This window comes from Parasteatoda tepidariorum, chromosome 10 (genome assembly GCF_982258835.1).
Source record: "Parasteatoda tepidariorum strain Cologne lab strain chromosome 10, Ptep-v5.0, whole genome shotgun sequence".
In the NCBI taxonomy this organism is placed as follows: Eukaryota; Metazoa; Arthropoda; class Arachnida; order Araneae; family Theridiidae; genus Parasteatoda; species Parasteatoda tepidariorum.
The window spans coordinates 90,031,699-90,053,485 of record NC_141764.1 but is presented as its reverse complement, the minus strand read 5'-3'; the positions used below and the strand labels follow the sequence as shown (position 1 = coordinate 90,053,485).

Genomic DNA, 21,787 nt, shown 5'->3' with positions numbered 1-21,787 from the left:
CAAATTTAAGTGCTTTCTGTTAAATACACAGAGTAGTTAGTGTCGATTTACAGTATATTCAGCCTATTCATTTACTATGCTGAAAATTTAGTTTATCCAAATACTTGTGAATTTCATTTTGTTGAATACGATATAGTTTTGTTGAATATCTAAATATTCAGCTGTTGAATAATTACTTCTTGCTTTCAAGATATGCATTATTTGTATTCTTAATACAAGTGGCGAAAAAAAAATTAAGAGATAAAAATTGTTTTAAAATGATAAGTGTAATAATTATAAATAAATATAATAAACAATATGAATTATACTTATCATTATTCATAAATATAACTACTTTTAAATTCAAATTAACATATTGGATAATAAAGATATTCGGTATAACATTAAAAAAAAAATTTTATACACTTGTATCAAGTTTGTATTTATACAACATAACTTGTAAGTTCCTTATAAATATTAGTTATGTGTTCCTTATATGTCAAAAATGCATAGTAATTAACTTTTAATTTTCTTAAGTATCAAAAAGAAAAGAAAAAAAATTTTAAATATAAATATTTAAAAAATTTTTGTGCAAAATTTTTCTGCACATGCATTTGAATATAAATTTCTGAGATTTTAAATCTATTATTTTACCTTAATTTTAATTAAAAAATATTTTAAAACCTGCTGATTACCTATAGTATAATTAAATTTCAATATAATGCATGGCAACTGTTGGTAGTTTTGAAGTTTATATATTTTCTTGGCAAACTTCAGTTTTTGACATTTTTGACGGTTTAAACCAGTATTATACCCTTGTCATGTCAAAAACCACTTTTTGACGTCAAAAACCCAACCCTGGTTTATGGTAAGTGTGGAATGAGTGTGTGAATTGTTACTACAGTTAGATATATAATGAGCAGACTTTTGTGGAAGCAATAGAAGGTTCCATAAAAAATACATCAAACAGTAAAATCATCTGTAGCCCAAAACTCTTGATCTAGAAAATATTAAGTGAAAAAAATAATTTTTTGAATTTTACATTTTCAGAAGTATTTTCTTTTTGAAATTTATATTAAATTTAAGACCTGTCTAATCAAGTTTTTGATTAAAATAGATTAAAAAGACTTATGGGGTATCAAATTATTTTATTATTATAATTTATCCATATCTTTGAATCTAAATTTTAACATAATAGACTGTTTCATATCATTTGCAGCAATTTTATATGTAAAAATTTGTTCATTTGTAGTATCTCAATTCTATTAATAAATATATGACTATTTTAAAAACTACTCTTGATGAATTATTTTTTACTTCAATACATTGAATAGAATTTAAAAATATGATTACAGAAAATATTTTAATGTTCTTGATCTTAAAGCTTATTCTTACACATCTATTACTACATGTTTTTAAACCAGTATTTCAATTAAGAAAAAGTAAAATTTTAAAAATAAATAAATTTTTTTATTAGTTTGACAAAAAGGTGGGAACTCTGATATATTCTGAGTGCAAGATATAACTTGTAAGGATTAATTTCTTTAATTTTTATTCCTGAGAAAGAAAATGTTCGTCACCAGACATTCATAATAAATACAAAATATACATTTTATAAAAAAACAAGACGACTTTATTTGTATAGAAATAGAAAATAACAGGCACTCATTTATAAACAATTTCAGAAACCATATTTAATTACATTCTCCGCTGGCTTAAAACAAACAAAAAACTATTATTCTACAAAATATAATAAAAATAACAGAATTTGTTTTTCACTAGAATGAAAGATTAAAAATTAAATTTATAATAAAAGATCTCACTAATGAAAGATATTTCTATTCATAGAAAAACATGCAGTCATTCATTCCATTTAATAGCCTTTTCAACATTTAGAAATAACAGATAAATGATCAGTATATAGTGTAACCCAAAACATGCAACTTGATAATCAACCACTATAATTTCACAAAATGTAAACAATTAACAATTTTTACTTGTTCACAACAACTTTCCTACGACAAGCAGGAGAACTCTCTGATCTAGAAACTCTCTTTGATAATTTATATGCATTCGTACCTGAAAAAGAGTTTCTCTTCCCTTTCTTCAGTTTTGGAGTCTCTTTCTTTAACTGCCAAGGACTCTTGGTACATCGTGTTGGAGAGATTGATTTCTTAAACTTCTTTGGAGAAACAATGTTGATTTCCTCAATTCTTGGTGTAGTATTTGTCACTTCTTTTAAAGCTTGCATTGCTTTTGGTGAAGGTGTATTGAGATCGGTCAAAATAAATTTTGGTGGGGGAGGTAGTGGGGACTTTTGAAACTTGATTCTGCTTTTCGCTGAGCAGCCTCTAGTTTCAGATCCCAGATTTCTAGAATTATAGACCTTCCTAGCAGAGTAACATTGTTGAGAGGGTGTTTGTAGCAAATTTGCATTCTCTGAGCCTTTCTTTTTACTGGAATTGGAGTGAACACTCTTTGCTTTATCATACAAATCAACTTTGGCTTGAACATGGCCAGTATTGTTTTTCAAAATCATGGCAATACTTTCTCTTTTGTTGAACACTTCGTCATGGGGAGGAGAAAGAATACTCAAGAAAGCATTACCACTCATCCATACTTCAGATTCTGGACTAACAGGTTTGTTTACAGGAGTTTTGAAACAACTGTCATTCATCCTTTGATTTCCATAACTTATATTCATGTTTTGCTCACTAGTATTGAGTGGGCTCTTAAGTTTTTCACAGTTTAATGATGTAGTAGAAAGATTAAGTGCATTTTTCTGCTTTTGGTTAACTTTAAGATCAAAAGTACTTTCACAAGTTGAAATCTTTGGCTTCATTTCATCACAAGAAAATGATTTCACACGCTTTGGATTTGAGCGTTTCTTCATAGGTGGAATTTTGCTTTCGGACTTACTAGACAATCTCTTACGTTTCTTCAGCAAAGGAGTTACATTATCAGCATCTTTTGTAATCAGAAAAACGCCTTGTTCTTTCTTCACTTTATTTGGTGTAAAATCGACCTTTTCAGCATCTTTATTTGTTGTTTGACGAGTGATATTTCGTCTTCCCTTCATTCCATCTGGTGTAACGTTTTGTTTTAAAATTGATACATTGTCTTCAGAACACATTCTCTCATTAGGATTAATCTGTGCAAAATTATCAGGAGAAAACAATGTAAAATTTTGAAATAAAGTGGTTAAAGACAAATCTAAACTTTGAAGAACAGGACTTTCAGCAATCCTGGTTTCATATTTTAACATTTCTTCTTGACTTGCTGAATCTAAAGTAGGAGAATTGAGCACAACATTAGAATCATTATAAATTCGATTAGAATGTAGTGATTGAAGACCATTATTTACAGAATTTGGTCGTCCTCTTATTAGAGAGCCATGCCTAGTTCTCCTTTTCATACACTTTTGATCAGCGGTACTTCTTTTATTATGTGAGATTCTGGCAGATTTTGAGCTGACACTAGCACGGTCTCTCAATTTTGGTGTTAAATCATTGAAATGCTGTTTGTTTTTACTCTCAGATTCTTCAAGTTCAGAGCTATTTTTTGTAAAATTATTTCTATTGCATTTTGCAATGAAAGCTTCTTGCCTTTTCATTCCAAGATTTAGTATGGTTCTATCATAATTAAAGGCTCCATCGTTTTGAAAAGCATTTAAAATCATAGAAGAATCATTTTTAGATTTTTTTCTAATCTGATCTCTAGAGATTGAAGCATTCCGTTTCACAATCAGAGTGTTTGAAGGCAATAAACGTGGACTTCTTCTCTTTGGAATTGAAATATCTTCACAGCCTTTCTGTTTTATATCAATTTTGCTATCTCTTTTTGCTTCATTGTCCCTGATTCCCAATTTGTGGTTGTTTTGAGACATCATACCATGATGGGGAATATTTTGTTTTATGTCTGTGCTTGCTTCAGACAAGTGTTTCATAAGAGTAGAGTCTTTTGCACGGCTTGATGTCCTTTTTACTTTCTTATTTCCATCCGAGCCTGCATCTAAAACAGTTGCCTCCCCCAATTCTGAATTACTTAATGCCTGAGATCTTAAATTATGTCTCGACGTTTGACGTTGCTTTGCGGGAAGACATCCTTGAGATGATGATGCAAACAGAACTTGTTGCACAGAAAGTTCAGGTTTGTTTGAAGGTAACTGGCCATCAGAGACAGATTTCTTAATGCTTTTGGATTGTAAATCAACTTTAGAAGACGGAAATAGTTCATCTTTTGGCAATTCTAGATTCGTATTCTGAAAAGTGTATTAAAAAAAGTGTTAAATGATAGTGTCCTAACAATTGTATAAAATTCATCAAAAAATGAATTAAACAATTTATGATATTGACTTAAAAAACAAAAGACATCTATATGACAAATATTGACTATTATTTAAAAATATAATTTACTACAGTACGGTTCTAAAAGAAATTTAGAGTTGAGCAAACAAATTTGTGAATTTTCATTGTTTCACAAGACCTCCAAATCTTGACAAACATTTACAATAATATTGCAAGCTTGTCTAAATTCAGTTGCAATTAATATGAGGATGCAGTTGTTCAGAAATGTATAAACCAAAAGCTTTCTGCATGCAAATCAGATCAAAAATTTTTTGCAATATTATTGGCAAGCTAGTAAGTCAAATTAAAAATAAAAACACTAACACTTAAAAATGAAAGCACTATCTAACACTATTTATGACATTAACAATACTTCAAAAATGAGTGGAGAATTTAAAAAAAAGTTAAAGGATATTTTATAAATCAGTTTGATCTAAAGTAATAAAAAAATAATAAATGGCTTAGTGTAAGTAATCGTAAGAAGCTAATAATTACACGCTACACTTATTTATTTCCCCTCAAACATAGTATTATTTTGGGCTTTAAGAAAAATTGAAGTTGAAGTACATGAAAAATTGAAATTGAATTATTCCCAATAAACTAGAATTTTATGAATTTCACCAATAAGAAAAGTTTACTTACTTTTTGTTTATTTTCTTTGGTACATGCAGGTGACTTCCTTTCTGGCTGTGAAAGTTCTTGTGATAATTTACAAGACTTAAATCTGTAAAATAAATAAATAATGTAATAAGGAAATATGCAGTTTCCTTTGTGAAAAGGCATCTAAATCCTATAATGAATTGAATTCAAAGTAAATAATGAAAGGGCTAAACTTTTAGAAAAGGTTTAGGTCAATTAAAAAACATGAGTGAGTTTTTCTTGTGAAGATTTAAAATGAAATGTAAATATGAGAAATAAATTATGATAAACCAAAAGAAAAAAGAACATTTAAATTAAAGGCACTTTTAACATTGAAAACTTAGTAATCACTTCATTTTCTAATAATACCTTGATAGAAGCAAATTTAATAATCATATCTAGACTACTTGACAGTCATGAAGCTAGAGATTATTGGAAAATCTAAATTGTTCATAATAATCAATATAATTCATTTTTCCTAATGAAATATATTTTAACAATTAAAAACTTTCGAGATTAATGTAAACAAATATTGAGTTATCTACAATACCTTTTTCTATCTTTTCGGCGAAGAAGAGCACCAATTGATTTGCGGCGCACATGACCACTAGCATTGTTATTTGGAGGCATGTCTAAAAAAGAAAATACACATATATACATTTTAAATATTTGTAAACATATAGAATTTGCATTTTAAATAACTTATCAGACTTAATTTAGTTAAATAAATAGTATACCTTTTTCTTTGGGGGTTACATTTAAAGAAGGATTATCTAAATCATCCAAGGAGCGAGCTTGCCTATTTAAAAAGAATTTACAAATATTTTGAAATATATAAATATTAATAAAATTATTTTCATTTTTATCTTGCATATAAATGAACTAAAATAATATGGCTGCTCACAAATCACATTCATTTAGAGGAAATACTTGCAATAAATATATACTTTATTAATTTAGCTAAGTATAAGAAAGTTTGGAAGTGAAGGAGGTCAAAATCCTACATTGGTTGTAGTACCAAGAAGTGTAAAGGAATGCTGATCATCAGCTATATTTTTTATAAAAATATAAATCACTTAAGCTGCGTATAATCTATATACTAAAGAATATATGGGCCTGGTTGGTAGGGCATTGGGCCCAAGTCTAAGAGGTCATGAGTTTGATCCCTGTCAGCCAAAATCACCCCATGTACAAAATGGAGAATAGTGCACGCTAAATCTGTTGGGGTAACAAAGTCCTCCAAATTCTCATAACAAATTAATACCTCTGGGGGCACAGGAAATAAAAAAAATGAAGAAATTAAAATAAATGTCTGTGATTTGATGGACAAGAGAAAAATGTCCAACTAAAAAATTTCAGTATCACCATTTATCTTCAGTACCACCTTTCAATTAGCAATAGGGCATACAGTAAAACCTCAATATCACGAACTCAAACTAGACTAGAAATTTTGTGAAATTGAAAATCTGTGACAAACGAAATCGAGAACTTTCTTGAAGTTTGAATATTTTTATAAACTTTAACAAATAATGTAATAACATTTTAAAAATTGCTGTCGTTGTCGGCCATTAGAGCAAAAGAGGTGCGATTGTTCTTGTTTTACAGTGGCGCCATCTATGGCCAAGAATTCGATTTCTGCCACACCCATACTTCACACCAGTTTATAGGATGAACCCATTCATACAACCATTCGTTGATCCACAAATCATAATTTTGACCTGAACCAGAGAATGGTCGACCACCAATTCAGTACCCCCAGGGGTGTAATTTGTTATGGGAACAGGTAGGACTTTGTAACCCGAGAGATTCACCGTGCACCAGTCACCATTTACTACATGGGGAGTCTTCGGCCAGCTGGATTCGAACTCTTGTTTTCATAAACGTGAGTCCAGCGCCCTGCCAACCAGGGTATGCCGGCATGATTTAAAAGTTGAGTAACATGGAAGAATCAAAGATATTTATATTGCTTAGCTGTTTTTAAATACATGTTTAAAAGTTGTGTAGCATGCATTTAAAAACACTTAAACAACATAAATATCTTTGATTCTTCATTTAATGTTATGTTTTGCTGAAATTCTTCTATTTCATTATCTTTCTTTTATGTTGATTTAACAAATATCATTGATTTGATATTAACAAAGTGATAACTTGTGAAAATGATAATAACAAACTAAATACTATTAATAATTTAAGTTTTTCAGAAGTATACAATATCAACGTTATTAAGATTAACTCATAATTAGAACATTTAACATTGTTTTCACATGGAGTAAAAGGTGCTTACTTTTTATTTACAGCAGAAAGAGGCTGTATTTCAGATCCAGCTTTTCGTTTGGATAAGGATCTTGAGCGAGATGTTTTCAAATTGGGATCAGGTGTATTATTTTTTGCATTTGGAGTTCCATTTTGTCCAACTAGCTTTTTAAATCCGCTGAAGATATCTGGAGAAAAAAAAATGTATTTGTAGATTGGTTGAATTATTTTGTTTTTATTAATCAATAAATTATTTTGTTAACAATTACTGATAAATTAATTGTCAACAGTGCAATCTTTGTAAGTGCTAAATTTTTAGTCGCAGTGCAAAAATCTTCTATGAGCAACAAATACAGGTTTTAAATAATGTGAACTGATCCATTGAACTGCATGTTAAAAAAATATATATAAATGAAAATTAATTAAGTAAATCTTTCAAGTGTTATAAGTGCAGCATAATCAAATACCAATAAGAGTATAAATTAGATTTGTAAAACTTTTCAATTCTAGAAGCAATATTTAGACATTTGGTTACTGATACAAATTTTTAAATTCAGAGCTTCTGATTAAGCTTTAAAAACTAGAAAAAATAAATGAGTTTTTGTTTGAAGTTTTCATTTATAATTTTTAGTCATATTAAAGAAAACTAAAGCATTGATTTATGCATACCTTATTTTACTAATATTTCAAGATGATCAATGAAAAAAAAGTGGTTATGTACTACTACAAAATTATTACTGATGGATAGGGTCAGTCACAGTTGACCATTTAGCCTTTCTTTAACTAAGAAATAAAATGAATCATTGACAAGCATTGCAAAAAAAAATAATTTAAATTTATAAAACAAAATGAACCTACACAGTTTATGACAAAAAAATTCTATGTTAAATTTACCTATTGTTAAACAAACAAATATAATTTATAAATATAAAAAGCTTTAAAATAAAGATTTTACCCTGCACAGGTCCACTTTTGCCCTTTTTCTTAGATTTGTTTGTTGAATCTAATAATTCAGCTGAAGAATCTAGTTCAGATGAAGCATAAAATTTGTCCAATGAAACACCAAAGGGAATGTCTCCAATTTTATTACAGTTTTCAATTAAAAATTTCATTAAAGATGTGTGTTGTTTGACCAAATTATTCCTAGGAAGTACAAAAGAATATATATGTTAATTTAAAAACTCTTAATTAAAAAAATCTAAGTTTATTAAGAAAACAAAAAGGCTTCTAAAATAAACAGCTATAAGAGAAATTTTATTTGATAGTTAAATATTTGCACCATTTCAATTTAACATCATGTCCTTACTTAAGATATTAATGCTCAGTTAATTTACTTACTTATTTTTTTCAGAGGGTTCCTGCATTGAAAAAACATTTGGTGCCATAATCACAGCCAAATTGTATGCATCCATTTTATTTTTGGCACTATCGACAGCAATGCCAAGCAAAAACTGCAAAAGATGTTTTAATGTATGAAGATGATCAGGCAGTAAAAGAAGACATGCCAAAAGGCAAGCAGTAACGCAGCTTTCTTCCTGTTCTAACTGCAAGCATCTGAAAATTGTAATACAAATGTAATAAATTATTGAAATCGAATATTGATAGACATAGGTGCATATATTTTTCCTAATTAATAGGCATATACAAATACTAATAAGTTTTTTTCTCCTTCTGTTTTTATTTTTTTCAGCTCCAAGAATTACAATCATTTCATTGATGAATAAATAAACTTCTGGCCAGTACATATTAAACCAGGGGTGTAGTGGATGTGGGGGGAACAGTATACACTCAGGGGTTTTTCTATAAAGCTCCATTTGTTTGTCAACTATGCCTTTTTTTAATTATTCATTGCAGGGGTGATTGTGAGCCCAACACAAAAATCCTGAAAATTTCTTGAGTGAAATCATTAATGACGCATTTCAAAAAAAATGTCCTTATAAATTAAAGTTATGTTGATATTTTCAAAACATGAAATTCTAAATAAATTATATGCAGCATAATTTAAATGAATAATTATTTATAAATTTACTTTTATCTCTAATCACATTTATTATTATACCAGAATAAATATTTGCAAACGAGAGATACCAAGTATAAATTCTAATTCTAATATCTTTTGAATAAAATAAAATGTACAAGAATTTCTATACATAAATGTGATCAATGATTTCTTGAAATTTCTGGACCTTGGATTTCCGAAAACTTCCGGATCGCGATTAGAGAAAAATCTGAAAATCTGGATTTTTTTCTGAAGCACAATCATCTCTGTCATTGTGAAGTTTGTCCATTTATATAAATTTTTAATACACTAGGAAATTTCTTTAGTCTTGATTTTTTTAAAAAAACTCATGACGTTGAAAGTAAAAATAAAAGAGAGAGAGAGGTTAGATATGTTAAACCTAAATCATCACATTTATATTTTATTTTATAATCGTTGTTGAACAGACGACCCTCTTTTTGGGTTCACGACTACCAATGTTCAACTCCGTAGCCTTGTAATTTTGAACCCAATCCAGAAGACAAAGGAACTCCTGGATCAAGTATTGGGAGAAATTTGCCTTCAAGGAGGACTTTTTGATGGAACTAAACCGCATTTATGTTACATAGAGAGGAAAACCTTCTACGGTTAGCCTGACAAGGGGACTCCAACCCATGATCCATCTACCATTGAGGATATATTCCGTTAGCACTGTAGTCAGTGCAAGCTGGATGCAGAATTCTTATCAACCAGCCATAGCTGAGATTCGAACCCGGTTCACCTCACTGGAAGACAAAGCTCTGTCCCCTGAGCAACAACCGCTGCTGACATTTATGTAGAAATTTTTAGAAATATAAAGGCTTAATTCAAGAAAAGTAAAAACTATTTCCTATTTAAGCTGCTAGAATAAACAATAATCTAAAACTTTTTAACTAGTAATATTAATTCCATTTATTTCCTCTTATTTCTTACACAGTCTGTATTCCTAGGTTAAAAATGTTTTTTTTTAAAGTACAACTGGATATGTATCAATCAAGAAGTCTTTCATTTTGTTACGATAAACATAATAGCTAGATGCTATGATGATATGACTATAGTCATATCATCATCATAATAATCTCATGATATGATGATATCATGAAATTATAACTTACTAAATGTTTTTAATTTTTGTGGAAAATACAACTTTTAATAAAGAAACAAAAATAAATGCGAAGCAAGCACTGGATGGTGGGGAGGGGGGCACAGCCTCCTGGGTAAAGCCTCACATAAGAGTAAATTAAGTAATAAATGTTAATCTTAACTTTACACTTATATGAATATGATACATGTAATATGAATGTACTTGATGCTTCCTAAAATAATTTAGTAAAGATGTAATAACTTTATAAATTTTTAGAATAAAAAAAGTGGTAATAATTTTATAAATGTTATCTGTTTTTAATTAAATATTTAGTTTAAAGAAATCATGATTCTTTTTTTTCAACGTGCTGCTTTTAACTGTTGAAATGCATTAAGTTTTATAGTTCAAATTAGATGCAAGATTTAGACAATAATCTATAAAACTTCATACATTTTCATTTAAATATTTGTAAGTTATAATGAAGAAAATCATATTTTAGAAAATATACCTACATATTGCAAATAATAAGCAAAATTATGTAATGAAAGTAAATGAATTTCAATCATTTACGATATGAGGTGATTATGTTATGCTTCTGAAAAGATTTTTCCAATGTCTTAAATAAATGTGTTCTTAAAAATATGATCAGAGTTACATGATCAGCATGTTCAGAGTTAATTTACAAATCATCAAGTATTTCTCTAGAAAGTAAATAAAATATAAGAAGCTTTTTAAAATAAAAAATGTACCATTACCTTGATGCCAGTACCTGTAAATGCATGAACACAAATTCAATTATTTTTAACAACCTGTTTTTAAATCTTGAAACTGATGAAGTTTCATTACAATCAAATTTAAAAGGTATGCAGTACTTAATATTTTATACCTTTAAAGAATAAAGTTCTTTTTTTCACTTAATAAATTAAATGCTTTCATAAAAACACACTACCTTAATTTTTTTTGGACAAATTTAAAATAATTCCATTTTTATTTTAAAAATTTAATAAAAAAAATATTTTTTAATGGCTCTACATTAAATTATTAAATACCTGATCAATAAATCCTGTACAAAAAGTGGAATTAATGGTTCAGGCAATTCTCTTAACCATTGCTTAAGAAGAGATGCAACATCATTTGGTTCACAGTCTTCCAAATCTCCGCCTAACTCCAATATAACCTAAGTAACAGATTAAAATAATAAATAAGAAACTAGCATATGTAAGAAATTGCAAAGACATAAAATTATGAATCAGATTTTTTCAAACATATCTATAATCATCATAGAGTAAACTCTACCCCAGAAGCAGAAAGTGCTTAAAACTGTGACGTACGTCGCAGAACAAACGAAGTCCTGCAGAACAATTTGTATCTTGAATAAAATTCTCTTTAGCTTTGACCACTTGCTGTTTTCCAGGAATGATGTTGCTTTAGAAGAGGAACATTTGATACCCTGCACAAATTTCAGCACATTTATCAGTAATCTCCCTTTATATTAATGTTCTGATCTTTATATTATAGTCATTTTATTAATAATTCATCATCGTCATTAACAAAATTTTGTACTTCAAAAGTGATTTGAAAAAGTAACAAATCAAGAATGTTTGCCTTGCTTTAAAAAACAATGTAGTGTATCTGTGTATAATCCTGTATTTTAATGCAAAGTTGACTTTTTTTAGCTGTGAAATGCTTGTAGAATATTTGTATAAATTAATAAGTCCTGTTGCAAAACATTTGAAAATATTCTGCTTATGGGGACTCTACTCTATAAATTGGCAATTTTTACTATACTACTACTCTACTGTTCTCCACAAATTGATAATTTTACAATTTTTCAATTTATAGAATAGTTCCTCTACTCTATTAATTCCAAAAATTGTAAATTCAATTGCTTACAGGTTTAATTACTTTTTTTCCTAACTAACTTCATTTTTTTTCTCACTTTACTGGTTAATCTATAACACCAACCTATGGGTCACAGGGTCATACGAGATGTACATATTGCCAATGAACTCCTATGAGTCCCTAAGAAGGATTTAATTTCATAACTTGCCTAACCTTTAGTATTTTCTATTTTAGTATTATCTATTTTGACCCATATAAATAATTGAGTATCTATTGCCACTTCAAAAATGTATGCTTTTATTATTTTACATAATGAGGCATAAACAATATTAAATTCAAAATAAATTTTTTGGAGTTGCAGTTTTACAAAAAAAAAATTGAAAGCTTTTACTCTATTCTAACAATCTATCTTGAAATCCATAACAAAATAAGTTGAATGCAAAAGTTAAAAAATTTTCAGATTTGTTTTATTTTTATAATAAAGAGTAAACCTACCATATAAATATAATGTAAAAAGTTTAATTATGTTAAATACATTTTAAAAGTCTCATAAAATAAACTTGAAAAAATATATTTGTGAAGAAAAACAAGACACTCATTATTTATTCAGGTTAAAATTAAAAGTTTAAATTAATCAACAAAAAAAATTATGAAAATAGTAAATAATCAAGACTGATCATTCATATTTAAAAGAATTCCACTCAACTTTAGAAATAATTTTGTCCGACTTTCCCAGAAAAAATGCTACCGGAATTCCAGACCACATTTCGTTATGCTCAACAATACTTCATTAGAAATATTATACTTTTTTGCCAATAAGCATTAAAACTTACTTTTTGATAGAAAATGTTCTTCTTGTCAAATATTCAATTTAATAAGAAACAGAATTTCACTAGTACAAGGTGTGACACATAGATTTAATACATTGAATATTATTTAGGATAGTATAAGCTATAGTCAGAAGCAATTAATTATGAGATGAAAGTAATTATAAATCATACCAATTATACATATAAATAACATAAAACAATATTTTGCCGATATATTGACAAAATTTAACTCAATATATTTGACCAATTACATTGCGCTATCAGTGCATGATAGTCATTATGTATATCTCGCTTGTAATTAAACATCAATATTAAAAAAAAAAATTTTTTACTTTTGAAAATAATTACGACAAACCAGGTGAATATTATTAAACTGCAAAAATAATTATACTCAAGAAAAATTTTAAACAAGAAATGTTAAACAAAATATTTTGCAGAGATCATTATTTTAATTTTAATAAATATAAGAAAATTTAAACATATGAGTAATATTATTGAACAGCAGATAGAGTATTATTTGAAATATTTAAAACAAGAAATTTTTAACAAAACATACTTTGTATAGAATATTATTCAACTTTTAATAAAAAAAATTTAAACATGTTGTTGCAGAATTTTTACAAAAATTATTAATAAATGTTAAGATAGATATTTACTTTAGACCTCATTGACTTAATCTTATTTCATGCAAACCTTTTTTTTTTCTTTACCTCAATGTGTATATAAAAAAAGATTGTAAATTCAAAATTTTTTAGATTTGCAGCAGGATTTTTATAGGTTTTGGCTTTAAAAAATTACACAATTGTTTCTTATTTTTTTCCAAAATTTGATTCCTTAGCAACTTCAAATTTTCTTGCTTCTACAACAACTCTAAATAAAAAGTTGTCCACTTTTAACAATAAAAAATGCATCAGTTGCCTAAATGCATTGTTAAAATATAATATCATCAGCACTAACATATCAGCTTATTGATCTACCTTACTACAATAAATTAATAGAAAATTACATTCTCTCACTCAATATTAAAAATTCCAGTGAAAGGAAATACTGAGCATCTAAGACAAATATAATTTTATAGTCTGTTTTTTTACCTCAATATGTAATTTAAAAAAAACTACTTCTGATATAAAATGTCAGAGCATTTGCCTTTGATTTATTATTTGTCCAACTATTTTCGAAGTTCAGAAGACTTTCAACTCAATCAAACTAATGTAACAAGATTTTTGTTATGAAGTCTTTATACTTACTCGTAATTTCTTTTGCCTAGCAACATTTCCAGCTTTCCGAAAAAGTCCTATCTCTTTACCTGAATATTTTTGTAAATAAGCAGTTGACAAAGCAAGAAATCTAAAAAACAAGTAAAATGCTTCTTTATATAAATAGTTATAACAATATTTTTCATTTTCATACTTGAACTGAAAAGTCCAATTTTGCTATGTCAAAGAAAAAAGATTAAAAAAACCATTTTAAAATTAAAGTCATAATGTCACTCATAATATTTTTACTAGTAAACAAAATAAGAAATCTAAGAAAGAAATAATAAATACTTTTGTCACACGAAGTTTTTTAAATATCTAAATTGTTTGCTTTTTTTTTATTATTTAAAACGATAAACGAAAATAGCAAAGAAATTATTAAACTATAAACTTTATAATAACCATCATGGCATTTTTTTAACATGTATATTTTTTTATGCCAGCAGTAGACAAAGCAAGAAACTGAACAATAAATTAAATCAAAGTCAAATTAATGAAAAAACAAAAATTTTCAAACTAAAAATAACAACTCTAAGTTTAAATATTTTGCAAGCAGCCAGAAATTTTAGATAAAGCCAGAAATTTTAAAAATAAATTAAACATTTATGTCTACCAGGGTTGGAGTTTTTGCCGGCAAAAAGGGGTTTTTGCCAGGACAGTGGCAAAAACCTGGTAAAAACCGGCAAAAACTGGTAAAAACCGGCAAAAACCAAATTATCTAAATTGCTGATTAAATATTATTACAAAATACTTGAAACAAATTTAAATCAATCAAAAGGAATAATAATTTTGATACATTACATGAAAAAATTATTTTTAACATATTAATAATTAATATAATGGTAATAATTTTTAAAAGATTGAAAGTTTGTGATCTCTTTTCATTTTAGAATCCTAAAATAAATGTTTTTTTACAAATAAATAAATATTATTATTTGTATAATATTATTATTTATTATAAAAAATTATTATTTGTACAATAATTAACTACACATATTGATAGATATTTTATGCTTTAAATTATAGTTATATTAATTTAAAATAAGCTCATTTCACTGGGGAAAAAAAAAGAATAATCACAAATTTTCCAATCAATAATGTTCTAAACTACTAGAATGATATTATTACATTATCATTTACTTATGGAATAATAATTTTGTTAATTTTTTTGTAATTATTTATATTTATAGTATATATTCCAATTTTAGGAATAATGTATTATCAAAAATGTGTTTTTGTCCTCTCATCTTGGAAAATATAGGTTTTTGCCCCTTTTTGCCAATTTGCTTGGCAAAAACCTGTTTTTGCCAGGACGGTTTTTACCGGTATTTACCATGGTTTTTTCCACCTGCGGCAAAATCTTGCCAACCCTGATGTCTACACTTCGATTTTTACAAATTTTATTTGACAAGGTAAATCATTTAACTTTAAGATTATTAGGAAAACTAACCAAAAATTTTCATAGTAAAATTAAATGTAAACTAGCTAAATGTATTTATAATTTTAATCTATATACATAATGTTATTAAAAAATTTTTGTTATAAATAATGTTTTTTATAATTTTTGATTGTTATTAAATTGCATTGCTAAGTTTTAATATCATTGGTTTTATTTGCAACTGAATATATTACTTTTCACGAAATTACTCTCTCTAAAATACTCTTACATAAAAAAAAAAAATTCGATTAACAGCTTCATTATAGTAATTAACAACCAAAAAGCACTCCTCCGCTGAATGCTTAAAATCATGAAGTAAACACTACATAATGTGCTAAAGAATTATTCAGTTAAAAAAAATACCACATTCATGCAATTGCATTATTTTTGCCAATGTCATACTAGAAAAATGTATTTTTCTTTATTGTTGTATCATCTTGAAATTCGCCACAAACATTGCTAAAAAAGATTAATAAAATATATTTCCTTTAGAAAAATTAAATATTTTAACTATTTCAAAAATTCATATTACATTTTTTCAAAAAACAAATATTTTTTAAGTGGACTTAATCATGATATATAGATTATAAAATATCTTTAAAAAATTAACAAAATGACAAAAATTTATTAGTCTAGTTCAAATAGTTTTATACTTTACAGTTGTTTAAAAATCATAAAACAGTAAAAAATATTTGAGTTTTTAAAGTTTCAAAAATATCTCAGAAACAAATGATTGAAAAAATCTAAAACCAGTTGTTTTTCACTTATAAATAAAATACACAAATATACAATGGGGTAAAAGTTAGACAGCACCACCTGGGTGCCATGGCATCTATGTCAGCTGATGATCCTATATTTTTAGCCCTTTTAAACTTGAAAATCTGAATATTCTGTTTTTAATTAATTAATAAATATTTTTTAACATAAAATCCAATCAGAATAATCTTGAAATCTGTATTTCTTGTTATCTCGGATGGTATTATTGTTTGTACTGGGTTTCATCCTTCCAACTTTGGTTTTCAATTTGTTTTAAAAATTAAAAAAGATTGTTCAAATTATATAGCTATTTATTAGCAATTTGGAAAAAAAAAATTCAGCTGCAGATTATCTTGTAGTAGTACTTAACACACAGTATCTTATATTATCTTGTAGTACTTATGTAAAGGAAATAATTGATTAAATACCCACATTAAATGCTTCAATACAGAATACTAAGGTTACACAATTAAATGACTTAGAGTTAATCATCAATTTATCTCATATCATGGGTGAGCAAAGAAGATGAAATAGAAAAGTACAGCAGTGACCAAATTATAGCCGATTCCTCTATAAAAGTTGTATAATCGCCATCTTTTACTCATTCAAACTAAAAAAATCAGAAAGCAAACATACTTTTTACACCTTACACTTAATTTATTTTTTGTATAATATTATATTATAACAGCGGTTATACAATTTTTAAAAAAAATTATGTTTTGCTATTTTTAATTATATAATATGCTGGCTCCCAAAAACAAACTAGTCCTAATTCCTAGAAATTTTTAAGTTTTGTAGAAATCTACTAATACCTAATACAGTAGGGAACCGATTATCCGGAACGGTCGGGATCATCGCTATTCCGGATAACTGATTTTTCCGGTTTTCTGAATCGCTACAAAAAGCCGTTTTTTTTATTGTTAAATCCAACTTAAAAAAAAGTATTTGAAAATAATCTTAAAAAGAAGAAAAAACGATGAAGTGATACACTAATGATTATTTCTAAAATGATGGTAAGGTAAAAATCTTTCAAAAAAGAAAGAAAAATCCTAAAATCTTATGAGGAAAAAAAATCTTTTTTTAAAAAAATGGCGAGAAAATTTATCGAATTTCGTTCCGATTTTTTGGTTTTCCGGTTTTCTGATTTCCGGATAACGGGTCCTGTACTGTACATATACCTAAAATTTTGATCATTGGCTGATTACCCTAATGATTAATTTATGAAAATTTACCTGTACTTTATAAAATATATGCATTTATATTTCATATAAAATAAATTACTTTGGTATAAGAAATTCACCATCAGATACCCATTCTTGATCACATAAGTGTACACCAAATATTTTACATCTTGTATCTTGATCAGACTTCTCCTATAGAAAAGTAAATATATATTATTATATGATTATTTGTAGCAGAAAAAAAGTCATTAGCAACTAATTTAAATGCAAAAATTGCTGAAGACCATTAATCTATATCAAACTGGACAAAAGAACTGCGAAAGTAAAACTTAATCTAAACGTAAATTAATAAAATTTAGAACTAAATCCTGATCAAAATAAGGACAGGTATTCCATGTATGCTTTATAATGCATTAAATACACTAAAAATCGTAGAAGGGGTGCAAAGAAACAAGTTTTGGATTATGGTAATTTTGCAGCTTAAAAAAAAGTGCTTCGACAAAACTATAATAAAGTTTTGAATACATAATAAAAATTATTTTTTGATTTATTACTAACTAAGGGAAAAAATTAGAATAGTTGTAAGTTTCATATAATATTGTCGCTTTTTCTCAATTAGGTGCTTGATCAATCCTAATTAATAACTTTAATTGTTTAAATATAACTACTAGATTGATTTAAAGTTCTTTGTTTTATTTATCAATATGATTATGAATATACATATTAATTGATGGATAAAGAGGTAGAGAATTCATATTTAAAATAAGGACCAGCTTTTAATTAAAAGAGTTCCAGAAATCCTGGGTGCTAAGAATTGAAGTGTAGAGAAAATTAGAATTCTAAAGTGAAATTTTTCTACTTCTTCATTCATAACTACTTATCAGGACTGGCAAATTTTAGGATTGTGTTAACTTTTAATGGTTTTAACCATAGATAAAATTCTTTTGTCAAAAGTTCATAAAAAAAACATAAAAATGTGCACTTATGTATAGGTATAATTATTCATATTTTACATTAGACATTCCATGCGAAGCCTAAAGTTATTATATCTAATACTAGAAGTATACAAATTAGCACATCTTGAAAAGAAAATAGCTATAAAAAAATCATTTTTATTACATAAATAGACTTGAAATATAGACCACTGAAAATCTGTTGATAGCTCAGTATTAAAGAAAACATTCTAAATTTTTATGATAAAAGATTAGATATCTAAACAATAAGGTAATATGAAACTTAAATTATGGGAGGTGGAGATTGCTTCATGAGTCCCTTGCTGTATTTTACTACATTAAAATTAATACTGGTTTCTACTATTTTTTTCTAATAATTCTGCTTATAAATAAACCCAAAACTTCATAAAATTTAAAAAATAAAAAACTTCCAAATTATAACAATGAAATAAAATGTTTAATTTCCATAATATCGAAACTAAAATAATAATTGTTCCATGCAAAATTTCGGATGAATCTATTTTCAAAATTCCTTAAAAGAAGAAAAAAGTTTCCAAATAAGAAGATGAAAGTTCTAAAATAAAATAAAGAAATTAAATAATTTATCAAGATCAAGGGAAATAATATGAGTCAATTCTCCTTATATTTATTATAATTTCTACTTTTCTGAAATTATTAATACAGCATTATATTACATTATTAATACAAATACATTTTAGTAATATCACTTATTTAGTAATATACTTTGTATATATTTATACATTAATACAGATATTTTTTTAAATTAGTGTTTTTAATGTATTATAAAAAATTTCCTCCTAGGTATATGACAGTTACATTTATCTTTGAATGTTTGTCATGTTTAAAAACTCAATTCAACTTTGTTAAAAATTACTACGAAACAAAACAGAATGAGCTGTATCACATTTGCATAAAATATTTTTATTTCATAAACAAAACATGAAAAGATGTAATATTTTCAAATATCACGTAATATATCATCTTCATAAAATAAGATTTTGATAGTTTTCTTATTGTTATTAGATACAGCTAATAATTAATTACATAATACTCAATCTTCTTCTACAAGTAACTTAAATCCCTAACTGCTATCAAATAGCTTACCTCATTATTGCATTTATTATATTAGATAAATTAATCTCCCAAATACTAAAAACATTTAATTTACTTCCTACTCCACATTCTAATGAGATAATTTTTGCGCTTTTTCGACGTTAACTGCAATTTTTTTGAAAAAGAGTCATAAATTATTTGCTAGTGACCTAGTTTTATCCAGTTAAAAATTGGGTAGATAATAGGGGCACACGCATCGACCATGCAAGGGCTACAGATTGTACATCCCCAAAATTAAGCGTTAAGTATTAAAAACATACTTACGAACAAATATACAAATTGAACACTGGAACTAATTTGAGCTTTTCGCTAAAAAAGCTCAAATTAAAATAAAAAAAATTATCTTGTATAGAGAGGTGACAAAAAGTCAGCCGTATTAAAATAGTAATGATGAAATATTTTAAAACCTTGTAATATTTCATGCAAAAATTTACTTACAAGCTTGGATATTTCTAATTTTTGGATAAATTTTTTATGTTTTGGCACTTTAACACCTAACACTTTAAGCTCAGCGAGCACCGTTAAAATTATATCATCTCTATTAGAATTATTTGATTTAGATGGCATTTTAAAAGTAAATTATAGACTACTTAGATGAAAATATAATAAACTAGATGACACTAAAATAAAAATACGCGACTAAAAGTTATTTCCTTAGCAGCTTTGTAAACTATCGATTCATGTTTTTGTTGATAAAAGTTTTAAACTTTCGCACTTTGTTGTCGTTAAATTCGAGCAAAATGATTGGCCAAAATAAACATTGCCATTTTTAGTAACTTTCATTTCAATTAGAGAAAAAAATATCTGGCAATAGCTCAAATAAATGAATGATAAGCATGAAAGTATACGTCACAGAATACGCTTTTTGACATTTCATCGAAAGAACCGTTCCTGTTGCATACAATTCAAGAATTACCGATCACCGTCGAGAGAAAAGATCCTGATAGGTGAGATTTTGACGACAGAATATATTTCGCCAATCAGATTCTCATTCTCCTACGACGGCGAGTGGGATGTATTAATCGCATAAGTGAAAATGACCATATGGGCGCCATATCTTTCTAAACACTAATATTGGTCTAAAGACATTTAATGAAAATTTTAAAAAATTATCTTACTCAGAACAAAATGTGCTATATCTGGAGTATATATAGCGCTATAATAAGAGTGAACACTTTGCAAATTTTCTATAATATTTTGCTTCTCATCAGTGATTTAAAATTTGCTTCATATTTGAAAAATGGCGTCATAAGAAAAAAACTTATATATACTTAAGATTATCCATAGAAAATTCTTTTTAAAGGATCTGATTTCACCAAAACACCAACTCCAAAAAAATATAGCAATAACATATGGCTGGAAAACTTTTCAGAATTTTATTTCGTAAGGTCATTCATTTTTTAAACTAGATTCATAAAAGTCTGGAAATATTAAAAAAAAAAGAAGAAAAAAAAAGCTAAAAAGATCCTATTTAGTTCAAAACAAATTAAGGATGGAGTATACAAGGGGTCCAATAAAACATATTGTGTGAAATATAAATATATGAATACATAACGTGAAACATAAATATATGGAATATGTAAAGTATGATAGATAATGAATGACAACAGAATTTAAAATAATACAAAAATGAAAGCAAATTGATTTTTCAAAAAAAAAAAAAAAAATATATATATATATATATATATATATATATATATATATATATATATATATATATATATATATATATATATATATATTTCGAAAAAAATTGAAAATAGAAAAGTTACAAATTTAATATTTCTTGCAATAAGATGTTATAGTTCATTTTTGAATTACTAATTAAACTTTATAATGCATTTCGTCTCAGAGTGTTGTCATCTTTCCGTGCTTTGAAAAATAACACACTAAAAACAAAAGTTGGTTTTGGAATTAGAGTGAGAAGTGGAACACGTACTTAATCATAATATCAGAAAAATGCTATTTTCGTTTTATTATTAATTAATCCCTTGAGTCCCTTAGAGTTCAAAGTTGCTTAAAAGTAATTCTCAATAGAATACTCACGGTGGAACAAGTCGTAAGTGGCTATTCCCCGTG

General features: G+C 26.8%; 1 protein-coding gene across 1 annotated transcript; it reads right to left on the bottom strand.

Moving 5' to 3' along the window:
- Positions 1-1,589: 1,589 nt before the first annotated feature.
- LOC107438170 (uncharacterized) lies at positions 1,590-20,450 on the bottom strand. The gene is made up of 11 exons (XM_016050384.4): positions 20,147-20,450; positions 17,722-17,813; positions 14,238-14,337; positions 11,368-11,495; positions 8,556-8,771; positions 8,173-8,360; positions 7,249-7,405; positions 5,702-5,763; positions 5,515-5,596; positions 4,968-5,049; positions 1,590-4,240 (listed from the first exon to the last, which is right to left on the bottom strand). The coding sequence occupies exons 1-11, from the start codon at positions 20,273-20,275 to the stop codon at positions 1,973-1,975; spliced, it is 3,504 nt and encodes a 1,167-aa protein (XP_015905870.3). The 5' UTR covers positions 20,276-20,450; the 3' UTR covers positions 1,590-1,972.
- Between the last annotated feature and the right edge of the window lie 1,337 nt (positions 20,451-21,787).

Coding starts and splice junctions, on each gene's coding strand:
- LOC107438170 (XM_016050384.4), bottom strand. CDS start 20,275: ATGCCATCTAAATCAAATAATTCTAATAGAGATGATATAATTTTAACG. Junction 17,814..20,146: donor AATTAGAAATATCCAAGCTT/GTAAGTAAATTT, acceptor ACTTTTCTATAG/GAGAAGTCTGATCAAGATAC. Junction 14,338..17,721: donor GGTGAATTTCTTATACCAAA/GTAATTTATTTT, acceptor CTTGTTTTTTAG/ATTTCTTGCTTTGTCAACTG.